At 52.1% G+C, this 22,628-nt stretch overlaps 1 protein-coding gene and 1 long non-coding RNA gene across 2 annotated transcripts; both read right to left on the bottom strand.

Moving 5' to 3' along the window:
• Nucleotides 1-663: 663 nt before the first annotated feature.
• PPCDC (phosphopantothenoylcysteine decarboxylase) lies at nucleotides 664-21,208 on the bottom strand. Its single transcript, XM_038581024.1, is given in 6 exon segments — nucleotides 664-1,835; nucleotides 2,223-2,391; nucleotides 6,425-6,553; nucleotides 7,425-7,520; nucleotides 21,073-21,177; nucleotides 21,179-21,208. Coding segments are annotated over 6 exon segments (615 nt in total). The 3' UTR covers nucleotides 664-1,749.
• On the bottom strand, nucleotides 10,834-14,734 carry LOC119877751. The gene is made up of 3 exons (XR_005381887.1): nucleotides 13,042-14,734; nucleotides 11,060-11,123; nucleotides 10,834-10,895 (listed from the first exon to the last, which is right to left on the bottom strand). It is a non-coding gene; the product is annotated as an uncharacterized LOC119877751 (long non-coding RNA).
• Nucleotides 21,209-22,628: the final 1,420 nt, after the last annotated feature.

Below are 22,628 nucleotides of genomic sequence, written 5' to 3'. Positions count from 1 at the left end.
GCTGCTGAGGGAAAGAAAGGGAGATGTGGACATGGGGAGGGACATTGGAAACCACTTAAATAGAACTTTGGGACGGTCTCTGGATTTTAATCATTCAGGCCCTCCTCATGCTCCAACCCTCAAACCTGCCAGAGAGGTTGGGTCTGTGATGCTACTATTTTAGTTATATTTTCTTTATTGCCCTTAGGCAACTTTATCCCAAAGCACTTGATGAAGTCAAGTGCTGCAGAAATAAAGGCTCTTGGGAAGACTTGGTCCCAGTCAACAGGCTTACTGGTGCCCTTCAAAGGTAACCGCTACGCTCAGTGGTCCAAGGGCATGCATGGAGTGCTCACTCACCCCTGGCCTGGAAGGCAGCAAGCCAGCCCCCAACCTCAGCTCCAAATAGGCGAATAAGCCCCTCCCTCCCGCAGCCACCAAACTGCAATTAAGTCAAAGGCAGGGTGATGGGGTTTTCTAGGGCAGAACTGTTTCTCTGTAGAGTTTACTTCCCACCTTCATGTGTGCTGTTGGGTGGGGCTCAGGGAGAGGCACAGACACCCAGGTCCTAGTCTCAGGTGCACAAAGCTGATGAGGACATCGGGAAGCGAGGGGCCTGGATTCCAGGGCAGGTTCCAACCCAGCTGGCTATCTGCCTGTCATTTGCATAAAGGCCACGACAGCTAAGGGCTGGTTATTTTATTTTTCCCAAAATGAGAGGGTCTATTTAAGTAAATGTTAGAAAAGCTCACTGGTGTGAATACATACTTAGCTTTAACTTCCCTTTATTTGACATTTACTAAGTAAGAGGCAGTGGGGTAGGGATCTTGCACACATAATCTCATTTAATCCTCTCAACAAGTCCATGAAGGCAGGATAATTGAGATGAGGAAAGTGAGAGAAAGGCTGAGCCCTGAGCCACGGTCCCACTGCTAGCACGTAACAGAGCTAGGATTTTTTTTTTTTTTTAATTTATCCATGAGAGACACAGAGAGAGGCAGAGACACAGGCAGAGGGAGAAGCAGGCTCCCTGCGGGGAGCCCGATGTGGGACTCGATCCCAGGACTCCAGGATCATGCCCTGGGCTGAAAGTGGGCGCCTAACCGCTGAGCCCCCTGGATGTCCCCAGAGATAGGATTTGAACTAGGGTCCCCCTGCCTCGGTGCCCTCTGCCCTTAACAACCATTTGATAGTAGCTCGAAGATACGCTGGTCAGCTGTCCACCCCAACCCTTCCCCAGCCACACCAAGCAATGCCCCTGATCTCCAAGACTACAAACTGAGGTAAAGGAAGGACAGTCTCCCACAAGTCACTCTTCTCTATTCCCACGTACCCCTGACCTCACAGCATGGCCTGTGGAGAATCTCGGCGTCTTGCCAGTTCCAGGCTTCCCTGACTCTGCAAGCATGGCACCCGGGCAGCCCCCCACGGAGCTGAAGTGGCTCCCAGGAATAAGGGAGAATCGAGGTTTCTGCGACCTTCCCAGAGCACGGGGACATACAGCAGCTTGCTGTGCCAATCCTGGGGAAAGGTGAGCGGGTTCTGGAAAGCAGGCATCTCTAGTTGGAAAGAAGTTGGGACCTGGGCCTTTGGTCTAATTGAACCTGAGGCAAGTCAGGCCCCCGGGGAGGCTCTGGAGCAGGCCCAGGCCAAACCCCTACCCAGCAATCACAGAAGTCTTCACTGTATTTTGCCAATGTCCACCTTCTTCACAGATTGGCCTGGAAACACACTCAGTACAGAGGGATACACAAGCCAGAGATCCCAGCTTCAACTCTCCTGAGAGTCACCATGCCAGAAGAGGACTTCTTTCACTTTGTCCACAATGGTGCCCACCTCGGCCATGGCCCCTAGACCTAGGAGGCAAGGTTCTGCTGTGGCTCATAGACTGAGGCAGGGGCCCATCCCCCACCCACCCTGCTCAATGCTCCCCTGAGTGCTCCACCCAGAGCCCAGCGCTTTGGAGGCCAGGACCATCTCTGCAAGAGCCAACTCATATCTTATATCTTATGACCCATCATATCCCTTCCAAGCCACCCACAGGACAGGCCCCGGAACAGTAACAGTAGCCACCATGAACTGCATATGGGCTACATGCCAAGGACACCAGACACTCGACATACACTCAAGCTTTCCCTGAGGTCACAACAGGCTGGGATGTAGATCCAGATCTGACCCCAGGGCTGAGCCCTTCTGGTACCCTGGGCTGTGAGGATGGGCTGTGGGCCTGCCCAGATGCCCACCTTGGTCTCCACACACCAACTTCTTGGCAACGCAAGGTATTTCAACATAGCCGAAGGCCTTGAGCTGGCCGACTTGCTGCGCAGTGATGGGATGCTCCCACATGACAGTGTTCATCGCTGGGCAGAAGAGCAGGGGCTTGCGGCAGTCCCAGGCCCGGATGACGCAGGTCTGTGAAGAAGGGCCAGGGTGGGACGGGTAAGTGCTCCCAAGCTCCTCTCCTGGCCAGCCCTCTCCAATGCTCCCAAATCCTGCCCCCCATCCTCTGGGTCACAGCCAGCCATGGGCTTAGGATGACTGGGTGCTACTTGTCTGTGTCCCTGCATCTCTCATCTCCTCATCCCCTCCATGTCCCTACAGCTGCCAGCACAGGGCCTACCCACAGGAGGGTCTCTACCAACACTTGCAATGGCCCAGCCACATCCACACAGACCCCTACTCCTGTGCAGAAAGCGCTCTCCGAGCTGGAGCACAAGGCCTCTCCACTGTGAGACACACCTCAGAGAGAGAAACCGGCCAGGGGAGCAGAGGTCAAGCTTTGCAGTTACCCCCAAAGCAAAGGCCCAGACCACTCATGGGGTGGGGACCCCTCTACCCCAACACCAGCCCTACTTCAAGGCCAACTAAAGCTTTTTTTTTTTTTTTAAAGGTTTTCCCTCTTTTTTTTTTTTCCAAAGATTTTATTTATTCATGAGAGACACAGAGAGAGAGAGAGAGGCAGAGACACAGGCAGAGGGAGAAGCAGGCTCCATGCAGGGAGCCCGACGTGGGACTCAATCCCAGGTCTCCAGAATCACACCCTGGGCTGAAGGCGGCACTAAACCGCTGAGCCACCCGGGCTGCCCAAGGCCAACTAAACCTTGGCAGTGAGGACACCTTCCACATGACAAAACCCCTCTCATATGTAGTATCCCACACACCCCGCTGCAACCCTGTGAAGAGGGGCTGCCTGTTTCAAAGACGGGAGAGCTGTGCTCCCCAAGGTCCCACGGAGACAAAGATCAGGGCACTGCACACCGGCCCTGCCATCTTCCACCATAGCACACAGCCTCACTACCTCCCGAGTTCCAGCCATCCCACCAAGTCACACACCAGAGGAGTGTGAAAGGGACCTCCCAGCTCAGTGGGTGGCAGAATCACAGAGACCTGGGTTCAAATCCTGACTCTGCCATCTACTGTTACTACTAGCTGGGAGAACTGGGAAGCTTGGAGGCCAGCTTCTTCCCTGCAAAAGCCTCCCTCACTGGATGACTGTGGGGCATGGGCTGAAAAGGCTTAAAGCTCTTCACACAGGGCCTGGTATCCAGGACGGGCTCCAGAAGCATTAGCTCCTATTACTCCCCAGGCATAGGCTCCTGGGGCCAGGAGGTGCTCCTCTGTGCCCTGACTACTCCGGCTCCTCGCTCCAGCTGTGGGCCCCTTGAGGAGACAGTGGTTAGCACATCCCTTCCCTGAAGCAGCCCATCTGGGAAAAGAGGGGAGAGCCCAGAAAACAATGGCTTGGATGGACCAAAGCCGATGCCCGCCCCTCTCGGTGCCCCCATTCTCTCCCGGGGACAGGAAGGAAGTGGAACAGCACAGAGCCTCAGGATCTGGCTACCCGTGTAGCCCCAGACACCAGCGTCTGTTTCCCACCAAGTCCTCTCAATTTGGCAACCAGGCTGAGTGGACAGTTTCAGGCACACTTCCTCTTGGCCCTGTGCCACCTGCCGCTTCTGCAAAAGTCACGAACGTACCTAGAAGAGCCCCCCTGGCTTCGTGTGCAGTGTGGGGGTGGGGGTCAGGGTGGGGGTTAGGGTTTCTAAGTGTCTTCAGAGCAAAGCACACCAACCAGAGGACAAACCCAATACCTCCATGACCCATGCCTCTCTAGCTTTTCCCATCTCATGCCAAGCTCAGCGCTTCCAGACAAACCACAGCTCCTCTGAACCTTCTGGCAGCGGGAGGGATGAGAGGAGGCAGCAGTTCCCACGGTCACATCTGTTTGGCCAACGCTCTGTTCTGTACCTCAGGCTCTGCCCTGGGAAGCTGCCTGGCGGAAAGAAGACCTAGATCCCGAGCAGGAGACCAGCTCCCAGCTACACTGGTGACCCAAGGAAGTTACTCCTCTTTCTGGATCTCCTGGCTTCTTTTTTTCTCTCTCTTTTTTTTTTTTTATTTATTTTTTATTTTTTTTTTTAAGTAATCTCTACACCCAGTGTGGGACTCAAACTCACAACTCAGAGATCAAGAGTTGCATGCTCTACTGACGGAGCTAGCCAGGCACCCTTCTGCTCGGCTATTTAGCACAAAGAAGGGGCTAGGGCCCGCGTGGGCCAGAGGGCAGATGGAGATGCACGTCACCCAGGCTGAGGGCCCAGAGGCCTGGCGCACAGGTTCACACCCAGCACACTGCTCTACTGGCACCCAAGTTCTGGGCACTGGGACGGGAGATCTGAAAGCAAGGGGCAGCAGGGTGCTCTTTCCAAGAATAAAAAGACAAAACATCTTTTGAGTAAGGACAGAGCCGTGGAGTGAAGATGATGACTTAAAGCTTAAACTTTATGAGATTTGTAATTCCTTGAAATATTTGGGCCTTCAAAGGAAACCTTTTGAGGCAAATGGCCTGGAGATTGGTCATAGGAACATGTTCCACTGCTCAGCCCACTCAGGAGGAGGGAATCCCGAAGAATTCAGGGAGTGGGGGCAGCTTTGAAGGGAAAAAAGGGAAGCAGAGCTTTGGAGGGAAAGAAAGGAGCCCTCAGAGAGCCAGCGCAGCCCGGGGCATAATTCCTAGATGGCAGTGTGCTTCATCACATCAGCTGGTTCTGACCAGCCAGTGGGAAGCCTAGAAATTTGGTGAGATGGTGCAGGTCATGCACAAGTCAGACCTACTGAGATCAAAGTGGCCAGGAGCCTCACCTGCTCCAGCTGCCCTGTCAGCCATGCACCCACCTCACTGGGAAGCCTTCAGGATAACGCTGCCACTAAGCTCGCCTTCCCTGTACTCCCCTCCCCCTGCTCCTGGCTATACAGTCTGTGTGCTGCCCTTCTTCTGGTCACCCTGTACTCTTATTCAAGTGATGTTTCAATCCCTAGCAGGTTCTTTGAGAAGTGCCCTACACACCCATCAACAAGCATACAAGACTAAGCTCCTATCTGACCCCCAAAATTGGGACCCAGCTTCATTATTCACTTCTTGATCCTATTTTTTTTTTCTTTTTCTTGATCCTATTAAACTCCGAAAAAGTCCTTGCTCTTTGCCAAAGTAGAGTAACTAATTACCTTATTATATATACAGTAAGTATTTACTGAACTTACTAAATGCTCAGCACTGTGCAAAGTGGTGACTCCATGGTCAAAGGACCAACTGGGGTGATTTAAGACTGTACCACACAGCACAGCATACTCCCTTCTCACCTGTACGGGTCACCAGAAACCCTCTCCTTCCAGACCATGAGCTCCTGTGTCCTGTGTGTCCCTCAGCATGGGGCCCAATTCATGTTAGAGAAAAGCTCAATGTATGAGGGAAGCAGGGTAATAATGGAGAGGGAGGGAGAAGAGAGATCACACACCTAGCTCCTCCCAGGATGATCAGATAAACAAGACCTTTTAGGACAACAGCTTCCTGGAGGTTCCTTAGGCCTAAAACAATCCCCACTTTGTGCAGCTGGACTTCTGCTCCTCTCCTCCACCATTCACCGGCTGGCATGCCTCACCCAGTCTTTCTCCTCCCGTCCCCTCTAAGCCTTCCCTAACACACAGGAAAACCACATTTCTGCCTTGTGGCCAATGCTACAGGAGAGATAAGTGTGCATAAGAGATCCATGAGGAAGTAAACACTCTTATCAGATTGCCCATGTGGATATCCAGATCCTGGGGAGAAGGCAGAGCTAAGAGGGGGCAGGCAAGGGGGCTGGGCAAGGAGACCAACAGAAGAGCTCATCAAGGGCAGCCAATGACAAAGGGAGAGGAGCTGAGCATCAAGGAGCAGGTGAGAGGTGCATGCCCTCAGAGAGCATACACAAGCCGAGCCCATTCACCTGCCCACCTGCCAGAACATAGGTGAGACCAGGAGGAGGGTAGGGGATCCAGGAGGACTGTGTTCTGAGCAAATCAGCCCACCATAAAAAGAATTCCAAGGCAAGAACCCTGCACAAAGGCAGTCTGCAGCTCAGCAAACCGGGAGGGAGGCCCAGGGAGGGAGGAGGGCAGAGTCACTCACAAGCAAGTTGTCACATATGCCACTGGCCACCTTCCCCAGGGTGTTGGCATCAAGAGGAGCCACCAGCATGAGGTCTGCCCACCTCCGCAGGTCAATGTGGAGAACGGGGTCGGATCGGCACTTCCACATCTGGCAGAGGGAAGGAAACAGAGTCATTGAGCTGCTACTCTCTCAGTGTGTGTGTGGGGGGGGTGCGCGACACGGGCCAGGTATGCTTAAGTCAGAAACAGAGGGAGACCCCCTGAGCGATGCCTGCCCACGTCCACCGCTGTTCCTCTCACTGCTAAGCTGGTGAGCACTGGCGGTGGAGCCAAGAGCCTGAGAGAAAGCAGGCCTGAGGAAACAAACGCCCCTTGTCTCTCCGAGCTATTCCCTTTATGGTTTGGTTTTCAAGAGAACTGACATCTGGCAGGGAACTCCTGGCCTGTCTGCTTGAGGCGGATGCTTGGGTTGTCCAAGCCAGTGGAAGGGCTCTGGGGCGGTGAGAATGGAGGGGGTGGGGTAGGGGAACGGGCCAGCCAGAAATGTTCTAGGCTGAGAGTGTTTAAAAATGCCTGGCAGGGCACCCCTGTGAGGCCCACACTCGATGTCTGGTGAATCGGCCGGGGCCTGCCCCTCTTCGGGGGAGCAGAAGCAGGGCCCACGTCCATGGGAAGCGAGGCATCTCGACAGCCCTGACACTGGGAGCCACGTGGACAAGGGTGGTGGGAACAGAGCTCCTCTGCGGTTTCATCAGCCCCGATAAGTACAAGGACACTCAACCGGAGGCAACCAGCCAGGCCTGAGCTCTGCCTGGGGTGGGAGGAGTCTCCCGGCCTCCTGCAGGCCAGAAGCTAGACAGATGTTTTCCTCATTGCCTCTGCCCAGAGGGCCCTGACCACTGACTTGAGCCTGGCCCGTCTGCTCTGGCCTCCAGGACCACGGGCTGCAGAGAGGCCACTCCTGTCCTGTTGGTAGAAACACGATGGAACTCGGCCGTGGGGCCCCCCCGCGCACTGACCTCCCATTCATCAGCGTCGCTGTAGAGAGTGACGGGAATGTCCTGGGGGCTGTAGAAATGTTTGGCTCTCTCAGTTGTGACCACTGCTACTTCCAGCTGTCACAGAGAAAAAAACAGGCGGGCGGGGGAGAGAGGGAAAGGAAACTGTTACCAGAGCCACTGGCCTGGAAGCCACACGGGGCCAGGACAGGCAAGTGCTTTCTGCATGGCCTGGCTCTGGAAAAGGCTTCTCCCTCCCTGGCAGTGAGCCTCCTGTTTGCACAGCTACTTCCGCTGTCACCCAAAGGTCAGGCCCCAGCAGATGTGGCCGTTTCACTTCCCTATCTGAGGGGCTGCGGAAGAATGAGTCACCCAACTGCCCAGCGCATATAAAGCAGCAGGCTCCTGCCACTCAGGCCAAGAGGCAGAGGCAGACGGGAAGGAATGCAGGGCCAGAGGGCCACGGAAGGCAGGAGGGGTGGCAGGAGGGGCCGCCAAGGCTCGCAGGTCCTGAGCTCTGATGCGCGCCCCAACCCTGCCCTCTGCAGGCCACGCAGGGGCAGCCGGGCCTGGCGCGGTGGCCGCCTCCGGCCTCAGCGAGAGTCCCCTCTGTACTTCTAGGAACAGGGCCTCGTGGGCTCTGGCGGCAGACAGACTCCAGGAAACCCAAAGCCGAGGGCCTGACGCTCGCGGAGCAGCAATGAAATTCACTTTCACGCTCGTCATCCACAAGGAATCCATCGTGCCCGCGGGGAGGCTGGGCCGCCCAGGAGCCAAGGCCGCGCAGCACTAGGCCGGGCCATCATCTGCAGAATGAGACGCTGAACTGACAAGCTGGCCGAGTGGAAGAGCTCCGAGGAGGCGGCCGAGAGGGGAAGGGGGTAGAAAATCACAGGTCTGGGAGGGACATTCCTCCAGGAGACAGGAGAGTGAAGGGTGGCAAGGATCGTCACCTGGCTAGAGCAGGAACCACGGTGGCACAGAGGCCAGATCCAGCCTGCAGACGTGCCACTTGGCCTTCCTGAGGTTATAAACATTTTCGAGCCAATATATACAGATCGGGAGATTTCACACAGAAAATCCAATTTCCTGGCTTCTCTTGAAAAACTAAAAGCTTTGGCACCGTGGGGCCCGCGTTCCTACCTGATAACGGTGGCATCGCGCAAGGCTGCCACTTGGGATGGGGCTTGGGATGGCGGGCCCCTGCCAACTCACAGTAGCCCCATCCCTCCCTGTCGTCTGAGGCCCCCTCCTCCCGCTTCCCCGTCTGTCCTGCGGCAGCATTCCCCACAGCACGTAAGAGCCAAGTGGGGACCAGGGCGCAGAGTGTCAGAGAGGCGGAGCGCACGACTCCAGACTCCGAGCTCTCCAAGACAGCTCTCAGCCCGGTCCCGTCCCTCAGAATCCACCACCCCAGGACTTGCACCCTCCGACCTCAGCGACCTGTTTAAAGGTCACTCAAGCTACACTCCCTCCAGGACAGCTCTGAGCAAGGACGACAGACAGGGCTGGAGTGGACACGGGACCAGCGCAGGTAGGGGAGCAGAGGGAGGCAGGGCAGGGCTGAGGCCCTCCAGATACAAGACAGAGACCAGGAAAAACATGGCAATGGCCAGTTAGAGCTAAGCAGGGCAGGTGACTTTCAAACCAGCAGGAAACTCAATCTAGACAATAAAGGATTGGAATGGGGAAAAAAGAGCAGCAGAGAGAACACGTGACAAGTAGAAAGCATTCAACAAGAAGGCACAAGTGAAGTCCTAACAGAATAGCAACTATAGTAACACATAATGAGCTAAAATACCTGATCAGAACTCAGGCTCTCATACTGGATCTTTATAATCCACCGATCACATCAAAATGTGTCTGGAAAGGCACATTTAAAACATGAGGATACACTGGGGCACCTGGCTGGCTCAGACAATGAAGCGTGCGACTCTCAATCTTGGGGTTGTGAGTTCGAGCCCTACGCTGGGTGTAGAGATTACTTAAAATATTAAGAAATAAAAAGGTGGGGTGCCTGAGTCAATTAAGCATCTGCCTTCTGTTCCAGTCATGATCTTGGGTCCTGGGATTGAGCCCTCCAGCCAGTTCCCCTGCTCAGCAGGGTCTGCTCCTCCCTCTCCCTTTACCCCTCCCCACCCCCACTCCTGCTCTCTCAAATAAATAAATAAATCTTTTTTAAAAAGGTAAAAAAGGATATATAAATGTTAAGCAAAAGAATAAACTTTCAGTTTAATAAGGTAGATTCAACTCTGCTTCCTCCCAAAATCTCACTAAAATAAAAGGGATTTATTTTTTAAGATTTTATTTATTTATTCACGTCAGACACACACACACACACACAGAGAGAGAGAGAGAGAGAGAGAGAGGCAGAGACACAGGCAGAGGGAGAAGCAGGCTCCATGCAGGGAGCCCGACGTGGGACTCGATCCCAGGACCCTGGAATCACACCCTGGGCTGAAGGCTACGCTAAACCACTGGGCCACCAGGGCTCCTCAAGGGATTTTTTTTTTTTTAACGATATGAACCAAGAACAAAGAGAAGACGACCAAAAAACAAAATTAAATTAAAACAAAGACCAGAAACCAGCAGGTAAGACATGTCCACACATTTCTGGAAGATGGAAGTGAAAGGAAGCATTAGCAGATCAGTTAAGACGAGACACTAAAGTTTCTTTTTCTTTTTCTTTTTTTTTTTTTTTTGATGCTAAAGTTTCTTATGAATATTCAGGGAACAAAAAAGAACTCTTGGACACTAAAATTACAAACAGTGGGCAGCCCTGGTGGCTCAACAGTTCAGCTCCGCCTTCGGCCCAGGGCGTGATCCCAGAGACCCGGGATCCAGTCCCATGTCAGGCTCCCTGCTGGAGCCCACTTCTCCCTCTGCCTGTGTCTCTGCCTCTCTCTCTGTCTCTCATGAATAAATAAATAAAATCTTTAAAAATAAATAAATAAAATAAAATTACAAACAGTGAAATAAAAAACTCAGCATAAGTGTAGAAGAAATCTTCCAGAAAATAGAACAGAAAGATAAAGAAAAGACAGATGTTAGAAAAATAGATGAGAGCTGAGTGAAGTAAGTCAATCGGAGAAGGACAAACATTATATGTTCTCATTCATTTGGGGAATATAAATAATAGTGAAAGGGAATAGAAGGGAAGGGAGAAGAAATGTGTGGGAAATATCAGAAAGGGAGACAGAACGTAAAGACTGCTAACTCTGGGAAACGAACTAGGGGTGGTAGAAGGGGAGGAGGGCGGGGGGTGGGAGTGAATGGGTGACGGGCACTGGGGGTTATTCTGTATGTTGGTAAATTGAGCACCAATAAAAAAAAAATAGCAACAACTTTCAAAGACAAACCTTAAAAAAAAAAAAATAAAGTCAATAAAAACAAAAAGAGAAAGAAGCCAACCATTAAATATTTGTTTTACCTGAAAAAAAAAAAAAAAAAAGATGAGAAAAATCAGATCAATTTAAGAGGTCCAAAATCTGCCTGAGGTGCAAAAAGAAGACAGAAAAATGAAGGTGAGAAAAATCACAAAAGGAATGGAATGGAATCTCCCAAAGCTGGAGAACTCAAGAGACAGGAGGCATCTCTTCTGCTTGCCTGGTGTCGTTCAGTCACTCAGGGGACCCAGAGCATCACGTCCCTGGTACCTGCTGAGTGTCTGTCTGTGGAGCCAGAGCCCACACCAGCTCTTCCGGAAGCCACATCCTCCTGCTGAGATATATGGGGTTTGCAATCAGCAAAGTCAAAAGAGTTCTTCTCACCATGTTGCTGCTAAGCCACAAACCCCAGCCTGTACCTGCACAGCTACTTTCCTGGTCCTGAATGCAGCAAGTCACATTTCCCTGGTAAATTCCACTTTCCAGAGGGGGCCCACAGAGAGCCCCTAAGATCTCAGTCCTGTTCAGCCAGCACCACCATCCACAGCCCCCCACCCCCACCCTGAGACATGAATCCAAACCACAGACAGAACAAGGTTCAGAGTGGAGCTCTTCCCTGAGGTCCACAGGGTGGGGGTAGGAGTTGGGAAGGAATCAAGAACAAACCCTTTAAACTGGGATCTTCCATTGCTTATAAACCCACAGACATCACCATCAGGTGGTCCAGGGGGATGTCCCAAGACTCTACTGAAGGCCTCACCTCAATCCAGAGTATTCTGATGTCCAAATAAATAAACTGAAGTTGTTAGGCCTTGTTCCCAATGAGCCATATCAAGCCCCAGTGACAACCACCTGCTGAGAGCTTTCCTAAGTGTTCCCAAATCTCCTCTATGGTAATCTGAGGAGCCCACCTCCTTTACCTTTTATTTTTTTATTTATATTTTTTTTCTTTACCTTTTATCAAAAAGTCATGACATTAGTCATCTCCAGCTCCCAAGTCCTCTGCTGTTTCCCACACATCCTGTAGGCCCACCACCAGACAGAAATTGGCCCAGGTGATGAATCACCCAACCTGGGTTCAAGTTCCTCCTATCAACATTTGTCCTGCTCTTTCAAGCCCAAAAGATGGAAACAAAATGGGACACAAGAGTCTCTCTTGTTTCCTTCTGTTCCCTCCTAACATTATACCACTGGCCTCCAAGACCAGGTCTGGTTTCTTTTCCCAAATATACATAACAACCCTGTTGGTCATACTGAGTTTCAGTGCAAGCTTCGGCTCACTCTGGTGGGCTCTGGGCCACGCTCCTAACTCCATCTTTGGTTATATGTCCTTGTTTCCATTTAACAGTTTCCCATCTCCTTCAACAGAGACCTTCCCAGGTAGACATTGGCTTCTGGTCACTGCCTTCTTTTCCTCCTGGGGGCCATTGCCATTCATCTCTAAGAGCTTCCCAACCACCATGAATAATTTGCAACTTAAGAATATCCCAGTTCAGGGGCCCCTGGGTGGCTCAGTCAGTTAAGTATCTGCCTTCAACTCAGGTCATGATCCCAGGGTCCTGGGATTGAACCCCGCATCATGGTCCTCGCTTGGTGGGGAGCCTACTTCTCCCTCTCCCTCTGCTTGTGTGCTGTCAAATAAATAAATAAATAAAATCTTAAAAAGGCGTGGGAGTAGTGCCTGAATGGCTCAGTCAGTTGAGCATCTGCCCTCAGGTCAAGTCATGATCCTGGAGTTCCAGGATCCGTCTGCATTGGGCTCCGTGAGGAGTCTGCTTCTCTCTCTGCTCCTCACCCCATTCATGCTCTTGCTTTCTTTCGCTTCCCTCAAATAAATAACTAAAATCTTAAAAAAAAAAAAAAAAGAAAAAAAATCCCAGTTCATCTTCTATTCTGCAATCTGGAAGGCTGCTTCCTGAAAATCTAATTCCCCTATTTTCCCTAACTACCAAACTGCCTGTCAGTTCGCAAAAGTAAAGATTGTGCCAAGGGCTAAGAAACATTCCCAGTTTGGTAATGGCCCTGTTCTGGGGCTCCATCCTCCGTCTCAGCTCTGCCACGTCCCCCCTCACGGCATGAGGCTCCTCTGGCTCCTAGGGAGTTCTAACCAGGGGTCCAGGTGAGCCTCCCACTCTGGGCCCCTGCTTGAACTCTTCCCTCTGAGCTCTTCCCCAGGCTGAGTCCATCCTTTTCCGACTACCCTCCCAGGTTACAGTCGTTGTTAGGGAGCTTCCTGGGGTCAGTATCTTTACCTCAAGAGTAATCTGAAGCGTATGCGATGAGCCAATCCTTCCCAGTGCCCATCCCGACTCCACTGAAGCAGCTACCTTTCCTTGGCAGTGACCTGGCCCACATGTCCGGCAGGCCCAAGCCCGTTTTTCTGGTTTCAGAGGGATGTCACTTGATCTGATTCATCAGCCCTATGGGCTTTGTTCTTTCATTTTCATTTACTCTGTCAAATGTCCTGGGAGCCAAGGGCTAAGGCCTGGGTTTTCACACACTTCAAAAAAAGGAAGGGGGGCGGGGTGGGAAACATGTTTTGTTAACTTCTGAGACACTAAATAACTCAGACTATTCACTCATTCACCCTAACGTTTCCCCTAGCAAATGCCAAGGAGCCCTGGCAGGGCAGGAAGCTCCTAAGGGCAGGAACCCTCCTCGGCTTTCTCTGATACCCCTCGTGGGTCCTGGCAGAAGCAGGGCTGTGATTAAAACAATCTCCCACACACTGGAGAGTTCCTGAAAGGAAGCGCTGTGTTTGGTCCCCTGGTGAGACCTCTGCCAACAGTTTTTATATCTAATATTTAAAACCTGAACTTCTTTGGGTGATGTGACCAAGGCTTGGCGACCTTATATAAGCTGTCTACAGTTTGCCTGGCATTTATAGAGGTTCCTTCCTGAAACCAGCTGGCAAATCTGGTTTTCTTTTCTCTGTTGAAGGTCCATTAGCAATCCCATCAGGGGTTCCTGGAGAGTCAGGGAGGGGGTAATGGAAACCTCCACTTTTACTTCTAGGCCTAGTCTGGCCTGGGCTGCCTCTGGGGCCGACTACCAGAGGGACCTGGGGAGAAGCACTTTCACAGCCAGAGGATGAGACAAAGCCCATGGCCTGAATTTCCCCCACCAACCCTATCTCTGGCCTCTACCTACCATAACCAGGAGCCAGTAGCACCCGCTCCCCAAGTTAGGACGATGAAAAAGGTCCCTGAACAAAGTCCAATGTCCCCTGGGAGGCAAAACTGCCCCCAGTTGAGAACCATTGCTCTACAGGATTATCCAACAGAACTCTGCAGAGATAGAAACAGGTCACACCTGTGCCGTTCAGCACGGCAGCCAGTAACCACATGTGGCTACTGAACACCCGAGGTGTGGCTAGTGTAACTAAGGAAATGAAATTTTGGTTTTAATAATTTAAATTTGGATATGGCTAGTGGCTACTGTATTAGATAGCACAGCCCTGGCATGCTGTGCCAAGTGAAGGAGAGACCCAGCTGGAACCCCCAACTGAGTGGCCCAAAAAGAGCGGGTGTTTCTAGTAAGGCAGGTGATGATAGCTTCACAGGATGCTGGTGAGGATTCTAAAGAGGAAGTGCCCACCATGACTTAACCCGCCACAAGGCAAGGAACCAGAGCTTTGGTGGCTTGGGCCTCGGGGGCTGGCACACACAGCAGAGGACCCTGACACTGAGGTGACCAGTGTTGGCCCTGGCAGTGCCCAGAGCCTGAAGACCAGCCAGGAAGCTGACACGAACCTGAGCGTGGGGGTGGTGGATATACTCTAGGAAAAAGGACTCGTGGTGCCCAGGGCAGTCAGTACACAGGGTGGGGAGCTGTGGAGGAGTTGGCCTTAATGAATCCCTGAGGGGGTTCCGGTTGGCTGAGTGGGTGTCCCAACTCATCATATGCCAGCTCATAATGTCTTTTTTTTTTTTTTTTAAGATTTTATTTATTTGAGAAAGAGAGAGAGAGAGGGAGAGAAGGACAGAGGGGTAAGCAGAATCCCTGCTGAGCAGGAAGCCCAATGTGGGGGCTCAATCCCAGGGCCCCAAGATCGTAAACTGAGCCAAAGGCAGAGGCTTAACCGACTGAACCACCCAGGTGATGATGTCTTAACTTGTCAAACATTTACTGAGCTTATGTATACATGGGGGCCACAGCTGGTAAGGTATGGGCTCTGCCCTCGGCAAGGACGCAGCCTGACAAGGGGGTGCGGTATATAGGACCTTGACCAAGAAGCAAGGCAGACCAGGTAAGAGCCTACAATTTCCTGGGAATTCTCATCCTCACGGCCATGGTCAGCTTGAGCAGAGAATGCCCATGCTCCAGATCCACGTTCAAGTTCACTTGCTGACTGGAGTCGAGAAAGCTGGCCCCAAGCACCAGTTTTTCCAGCTCACTGCCCCAAGGGGGGGGTGGGGGGCGGGCCTAGGGCAAATCCCTCTTCCTCTCTGGCCCGGTTTCCTCTTCTGAGCCATTAACCCACTAGGCCTTCAGGGGCCGTCTAGCGTCCAGCTCACTATGCCGTCCCAGCCCTCTTGCCCTTTCCCACCAGGCTCCGTGGGGAGAGCCATTCTCCACTGGCCTCCCAGTGGGCCTCCGGGGGAAGCTGGTGCTCTGGTCTCATCAGCCCTTCCTGCCATTCAAGCAGGACCACGCTTCCAATCCCTCTGTGCCCTTCCTCAGCTAGAGAAAATTCTCAAGGGTGCGACTCAAAAGGCAAACTGCAGAGCTCCCTCCCTGGAGGAGCCGGCCAGGCATGGAAGGGGCCAGCCGAACCAGCAGACACCTCAACAAATGCCTCAGAGCAGTACTATTGAACAGACCAGCTTCCACAACAGGACCACAGAGGAGGCAGGTAGCCTCTGTCCAGAAAAAAAGGAAAACCTCAAACCAGGCCTTGTGTCTCCTGCTTCCTTTTCTCAGCGAACATTGAAAAAAATAAATACATAAAGTTACAAAGAATGTTCCATAATATTCCCACCAAGAGTCCCAATGACTTTAAAAATACATACAGAGGTTAAAAAATTAAGACTGAACAGAATGATACAAGATACGAGTCTTCCTTCCTGCCCCCATTTCTACACAAAGGTGACTACCTCCAGAGGAAAATTTGCAGGCAGGAACTCAGATATGTGAACATATAAAAGGAACCAAACAATATGCTAGCGGTCAGCAAATTTTTTCTCTGAAGGGCCAGATGCTATTTTCAGTTTCGTCACAACTACTCAACTCTGTAATAGCAAGACTGCACTTGTGGGCAATACTTAGATGAATGTATGGCTGTGTTCCAACAAAACATTATGGACACTGAAATTTGAATTTCATGTAATTTTATGTGTCTCAAAATACTCTTGTTTTCGATTTTTTTAACCACTTAAAAATGCAAAAATCATTCTTAGCTCACAGACAAAAACAGGTGACGAGACCAGACTTGGCCTGTGGGCCCCGGTGCCAACCCCCATACCATGCGCACTTCATTTCCATCCTGAGGACGGTGCCACGCGGACACCGAGATGCAGCCATCCTCTGAACCGTGGCCCGTAATCCGTTATGAGGCTGGACCAAAAGTGCACCAGAGCTCTCTCTCCATCCCTGGACAGTCTGTTGTCAGTTTTGGTTTTTGTCTTGCTTTGAAATGATAAATAATGCTATAATGAACATCGTGTACATACAGTGAATCTCTGTACCCTACAGGATTCAATCCTACATGTGAATCAAGGGCACGAATGCACGGTCTTTCCAGATATTGCCAGCTGGTCCTCCACAGAGGCAGAATTCACTTCATGCTACATATGAGTGGGACCTTTTTTCCTAGAAACATGACCTTCTCTATGCCCAAGGCCCATCAGCTCCCCAAATGGGAGACTTTCTCCACCTTAAGAAATCCCCTGCTGTCTGCAGCCTGTTGACGCCGCCCTGGCAAAAGCTAGAGGTGTCGTCTTCTCCTCCAAGAGACAGGGTGCTGAGGCGGAACTACCGCCCGATCACATGACAATTGTGGAGCTGTGAGACACCCCGAAGCCCCTGCATTCCAGGACCTTCTCCCAGGCTCCTTCAGGTCCTATTCCTTTCTGCCCTCACATCTAGACTCTTCAAGCACTAGTGCCAGAAGAGGCTTTGGAGATGGATCGCTTAATACGTGCCCACCACCCCCACTCCATTACAGGGCTAAGAAAACTGAGGCCACAAAGGAGACCTGAGCTGCCCAGAGTCCCAGCATGAGAAGTCCTCTATGCTCGGCTGCCTCGCTTGAGGTACAGCTGGCCCCCACTATCCAATTCCCCCCACCACAAAGAGTCTCCCAGGATTCTTTACAGTGGCCACTCTCCTCGACTGCTGGTGTGTGAGTCATGAGGCCAAACCCAGCTCCTCTCCAGCACCCCTCCACCATCTCCCTGGTCTGGATCTAGCCAGTGGCTCTCCTGGGATACGTGGACACACTGGTGAGTCAGGAATATAGGTATAGCTTGGGATATTACAAGTTTGGTTCCAGACCACTGCAACGAAGCAAATATCACAATAAAACCAGTCAAATGATTTTTTTTTTTGTTTCCCAGTACACATAAAAGTCATGTTTACATCATACTGTGATCTCCTACATGTGCAATAGCATTATGTCTAGAAAAGCAACATACATACCTGTAGGAGTGTGGACAACAGTGACTCTATATTGGACTCTCCATCTTGTTCATGCCTGTGCAATGACCTCCCTCCAGGAGTGAGGTGGTTAATGTATGCCCTGACCAGAATGCAGGAAGCTTTGCTCTGATCTTCCCTAAAGTGATGCACAGAGGGCATCACTTTAGATAACCAGTAGAGATCCTCTGCTGCACAGATGGCACCACATTAGAAAACTACTCTTTGACCCCACCATGCCCCTCACTCTATAAAAGCTATAGGTGAAGGTCTGGACTTGGCAGAGAACAGCTGTGTAGCGCCCAGATCGTCATCCACCCAACCTGCCTGCCCTCCCACTCATCAGTTACCCTGAATAAATCTCTGTAAAGCTATGGAGTGGCTCAGTTTTCAGTCTCAAAGTGCCTTCTCCGTCTGGAGGACACTTTACTCTCCCTCCTCCACTTCTAACAACACCTTAATTAAAAGTAGTTTATTGCAAGGTGCCTGGGTGGTGCAGTCAGTTGAACATCCAACTCTTGGTTGTGATCTCAGGGTCATGATTTCAGGGTCGTGAGACTCACTCTCCCTCAGCCCCTGCCCACCCCCCCAAAAGAAATAAAATAAATAAATAAAAGTAGTTTATTACTGAACCTTCAGCAAGCTGTAATCATTGACCACAGGTTACCAAAACAGACATGATAATCAAAAAGTCTGAAATATTATGAGAATTACCAAAAGGTAACAAAAAGTGAGCAAATGCTGTTGGAAAAATGGCAGCAACAGACCTGCTCAATGCAGGGTTGGTACAAATCTTCAGTTTGTAAGAAAACTCAGTATCTGTGAAGCACAATAAAATGAGGCACACCTGCAGTTATGAGCCAGATCTGCAGAATCACCCAGCTCCCCGCAGCCCGCACTTCAGCTACTTGTTTGCTGGCCAAAATTTAGAGCTGCCTAGGGAGTTCAGGAAAGCCCTGAGCATGTAAATTCATAATGTAGGCAAAGAGCTGAGAAGGACCTTCCATGGGACAAAGACCGCTCCTGGGGTGACCCAGAAAGAGGGCAATGGGGGGGATCAGTACCATCAGGGAGCATGGGGAGGCCACAGCAGCAGGCCAAGCAAGGACCCCCCTTTGGTTGCCAACACCTCACAAGGCCCCCACCAAGCAAATCCAGGCTTCTTGGAGAGCTGTTGTACCTGTAGGATGAGCTGGCAGGTGTGGTGTGGGCGGCGGGCCCCTCCACATGAGCAGATGGGCTCTGGCTCCTACAGCTCCTCCCCCATGGGCTGTCTCACCAACCCCAGCAACCCCACCACGTGGCTGGCCCAAAGGACACGGCAGGATGGGTGAAGGACAGGAAACAAACACCACCAGGCGCGTCTGTGTGCCAGGAGCTGTGCTCCAGGAGGCTAAGTCAGGGAGCCCGCCCTCCAAGGCCAGTGACCTTCTGGCTGCCAGCCTTTCAGCTTGACGCCGGCCAGGGAGGGAGAGCCCAGTTCCTGATCCAGGCGAGGCCTGTCCCCCTCAGAGGGCCAGGGCCTGCGGTGGGCTGGAGAGCCTCCCCGCTTCAGGCAACCCTTCCCTCAGCGCTGTAAGGCGGGCTGCAGGGCAGCAGGACGCGGGGGAGTTGCCATTTCCCCCAGCTCTAAGGCTGCCCATCTGTTTCCTGGGATAGGATGCCCTGCCCCCAGGCGCCCCCGCGCGCCCTCAGGCCGGAAACTCACTTGCTCCGGGGGTGTGGGAAAAGGGAACTGCCTGGCTGGCTCCCACCAGAGGGGCACAGGCTGTCACGGCTGCAACAATTCCTTGCAGCTCCCGGGGCCAGTTAACCAACTCCTACCAACAGTGCTGGGCCTTTCCGGGAGAGGGGACAGGCCACTGGTGGTACTGCCCACCAGCTCCAGTGCCCAGCAGCCACAAGACTCACCTCCTTTCCCCCATCTGGACTCGCTGCCATCCCTGGCTGCCTGCTTCACCGCTTGCCCAGCATGAGGGGGACAGTGAGAGGGTGACTTCCCAGGGGGAAGTTTGCGGAAAGTAAGGGTTATAAAGAAAAAAAAAAAAGTTCTCACCCCTGCCTGGAGTCCCCACACGGTCACCTGCAAGCGAGCACTGCCCCCTGCTGGACGCCCTGGCAACGTGCACCCGTGCCACCGCAGAAGGCGCAGTGCACCCCACAAGTTGTGCAGCAACGTGGGCAATGTCAAACGTGACCTGTGGTCCCTCATATCTCGGTCCAGATTCTCTCCCAGACCAAACTCTAGTCAGGCTCCTCTGCGCCACTTTTTTAACTAGGCCCATCCTCAGGCCTGGTCCTTAAGAGCAAGATTCCTGTTCAGTGGGTGTAGCCCCCACCCTCGCTATCCGTTCAGCCTTGACATCACATCAGGCTCCTCATCCCTCAACAACCCCCAGGTGGTGACTGATCACCTTGGCCTATCCGCACCAAGAATCCTGGAAGGACAGTTGAGCCAGAACCCTCCTGACTTGTGGTATTTCCTCTTAGAAATTTTCCATCCACTGCCCTTCACTTGCTCCTTGACTAGAAACCCCTACTCTTCCCTGTTGTATTTGGAATCACCCCAGTTCTCCATCGAGGTCTCTTTTCCCTTATTGTGATAGTTTTTCTGAACAAAATATGTTTTTACCACTTTACTGGTTTTTAAGACACCAAATGAGGGGTTTGGGTTTGTTTTTAAGACACCAAATGAGGGGTTTGGGTTTGTTTTTGTTTTTGTTTTGGGGTATTTTATTTATATATTTTTAAGTAAATTCTATGCCCGGTATGGGGCTCAAAGTCACAACCCGGAGATCAAGAATTGCATGCTCTACCCACTGTGCCAGCCAGGTGCCCCTCATCACTTGAGTTTTTAAAATGAAAGGAGCAAAGCCACATGGGCCGAGGCAGGCCAGGAAAGCTTTCTTGTAAAGTCTTTGTGCAGAACTTAGAGAAGCAGAGGAACAGGAGGGCAGTGACAGCCTGGCAGGGAACAGGCCAAAGCAAAGGTCATTAAGGTGGAATGCAGGCAATGGGAGTTCAACAGACCTTAGAGACCAGACAAGGAAATGAGGTCAGTACCTCCTGGCTTTCACACCGCTTAAGGCCTTGAACTTTTCCCGAAGAAGAATCTGCCCCAGAACCCCAATATATAAAAACGTATATAACTATATCAAACTGATCAAAATGGAGGTGCCCCACAGGCATCTCTGAACACCTGAAGGAGCAGTTTGAAACCAGAGCTGCAGGCAAGGGGGTACCCGAGGTTGCAGCGCATCTGAACGGACAGGACAGTCAAGGTGTCTAACAAGGAGGGAGACTAGAGCCACAGTGTTCAAGGTGAAATGGGGGTGGGGCAGCAAGGGGACGCTCCTCCTCCCACACCAGCACCCCAGGGAACCAGGGTCAGCACATGGGAACCCAAACCCTCCCTTCAGCGGTGTTTCTTTCCCAGTCTCCCCTCATTCTCTATCCACACCCTCTCACCTAGCTCCCGGTCATACTGGACTGCCTCCTGCATCGCCTGCACACCAGGCACACGGAGGGCCTCCACACGCACCACCATTAACAAAAAACCCCCGTGCAGTGCATAAAAACGGGCTGGCCCCTGGAGCGGCAGCTCTCCACGATCAGAGACCACCACGCTGTCTAATCAGCATACTCACGCCAGGAATGTCCAATAGCCGAGACACCAGAAGAGGCAACTTCAGGGCTGCAACACTCCCAGTGACGCCCACGAGAACATGGAATGGTCTCTTCACCAAGGGGGACGGCGGCCGGACATGAGGTGCTGGGCTCCATGTGGGCTCTAAGAGCTTCAAATCCTCGGCGCCTGCCAGGACTGGCCTCCACGAGGCTCTGTCAGGACTTCAAATCTAAAAGCAGAACAAGGGGCACCCACTTCACTCATACGTTCTACCACAATGTATCGAGTACCCTGGGCACGACACTGGGGTTGCTGAGGGGATAGCAGTCCCCGCGGCTGGGGGCACACAATTTGATGAGGTCAAGTACCATGTAATACGGCCCAGGGGTGCGAGGAGGGTCGGTACCAGGGGCCGTGGCTGCCCAGGAGTAACTGAGGAATTCAGAGACCCCCCAAAATGGTCATCAGGTTGAGTCCTGAAGGATGAGTGCGTTTCCCAGAGCAAGAAAGAAATAACTATGCAGGAAGGAATAATCTCACAAAGGTGAGGAGGCCTAAGGAGGGTAGTGGGTTTGGGGAATAAGGAGCAGCTTAGTAGTGAGGTAGTGATGGGAGGTAGGGGGTGGCAGGAGGTAAAGCTGCAGTAGGTCAAGGGCAATGTCAAGGGCAGTGAGGGCCAGGGCTGGTTTTCATGTTAGAAAGATAGTGCTGGTGCCGAGTGTGGAGGGGGCCCTGGAGATGAAGATGGGAGGAGGCTGGGTTGACTGAAGGTAGTAGCAGGATGGGACGGGTTCAGGGACACCGGAGAGGTGGTGAACCCTAGGCAACAGGACTTCGGTGATCCAGGGAGTGGAGAGATTTGCCTCTGTCACTGTCCCTGTGGATCAAACTGGACACCACTCTACAAATCTAAGCCCTAGGAAGAAACAAGCATAAAGGGGATGTTGACCATCCCCATGGGACCAGGGCTTGGTCTCTTCCTCTGGCCCGAAGATGTTGCTAGAAGGGAGTGTCTAAGATAATATAGCTGATGGACACACCCAAACCCGCAGTCTGCAAGCTGGGTCAGCAAAATGCACCCACTCCATCAGCAACTATCTGAGGGCCAATGACATCTAGCACTGGGCAAAGGAATTGTGGAAGACATGCCACTGTCTTCAGGGAATCTGTAGATGAGTCGAGAAGACAGAAGTCACAACTGAAATAATTTGAGATGGGCCCTTCTCTGAGATGCACCTTTCTGGTGATTAGTGATTCAATTTGTTCCTGTTTCCTTGCCTCTCCCTCTCCACTCCCCACCACCACCACCGTCACCAGCAAGTTCCCTGAATGTGTGACCAGGTCTAACTGCCAACATCCAGGCACCTGGTGGGTCCTGAACTGCTGGAGGAATAATCAACTGTACCTTCTAAAGCAGGGTGGGGCACAGGACACTGACACAGAAGCCTGGCTGGTGCATCAGGAACCCTGGGCCCTGTCCCCTGTCGTGCTCCTCAGCTGGTGTGTGACCTTGGCCCCAGGTACTTCCCTCCCTGGACCTGTCTCTTCATCTGAAAAATATAGAGGTAGGGCCAG

The sequence above is a fragment of the Canis lupus genome, chromosome 30 (assembly GCF_011100685.1).
Source record: "Canis lupus familiaris isolate Mischka breed German Shepherd chromosome 30, alternate assembly UU_Cfam_GSD_1.0, whole genome shotgun sequence".
Classification (NCBI taxonomy): Eukaryota; Metazoa; Chordata; class Mammalia; order Carnivora; family Canidae; genus Canis; species Canis lupus.
The sequence above is the reverse complement of the archived record's forward strand: the minus strand, read 5'-3'. Positions and strand labels throughout refer to the sequence as shown.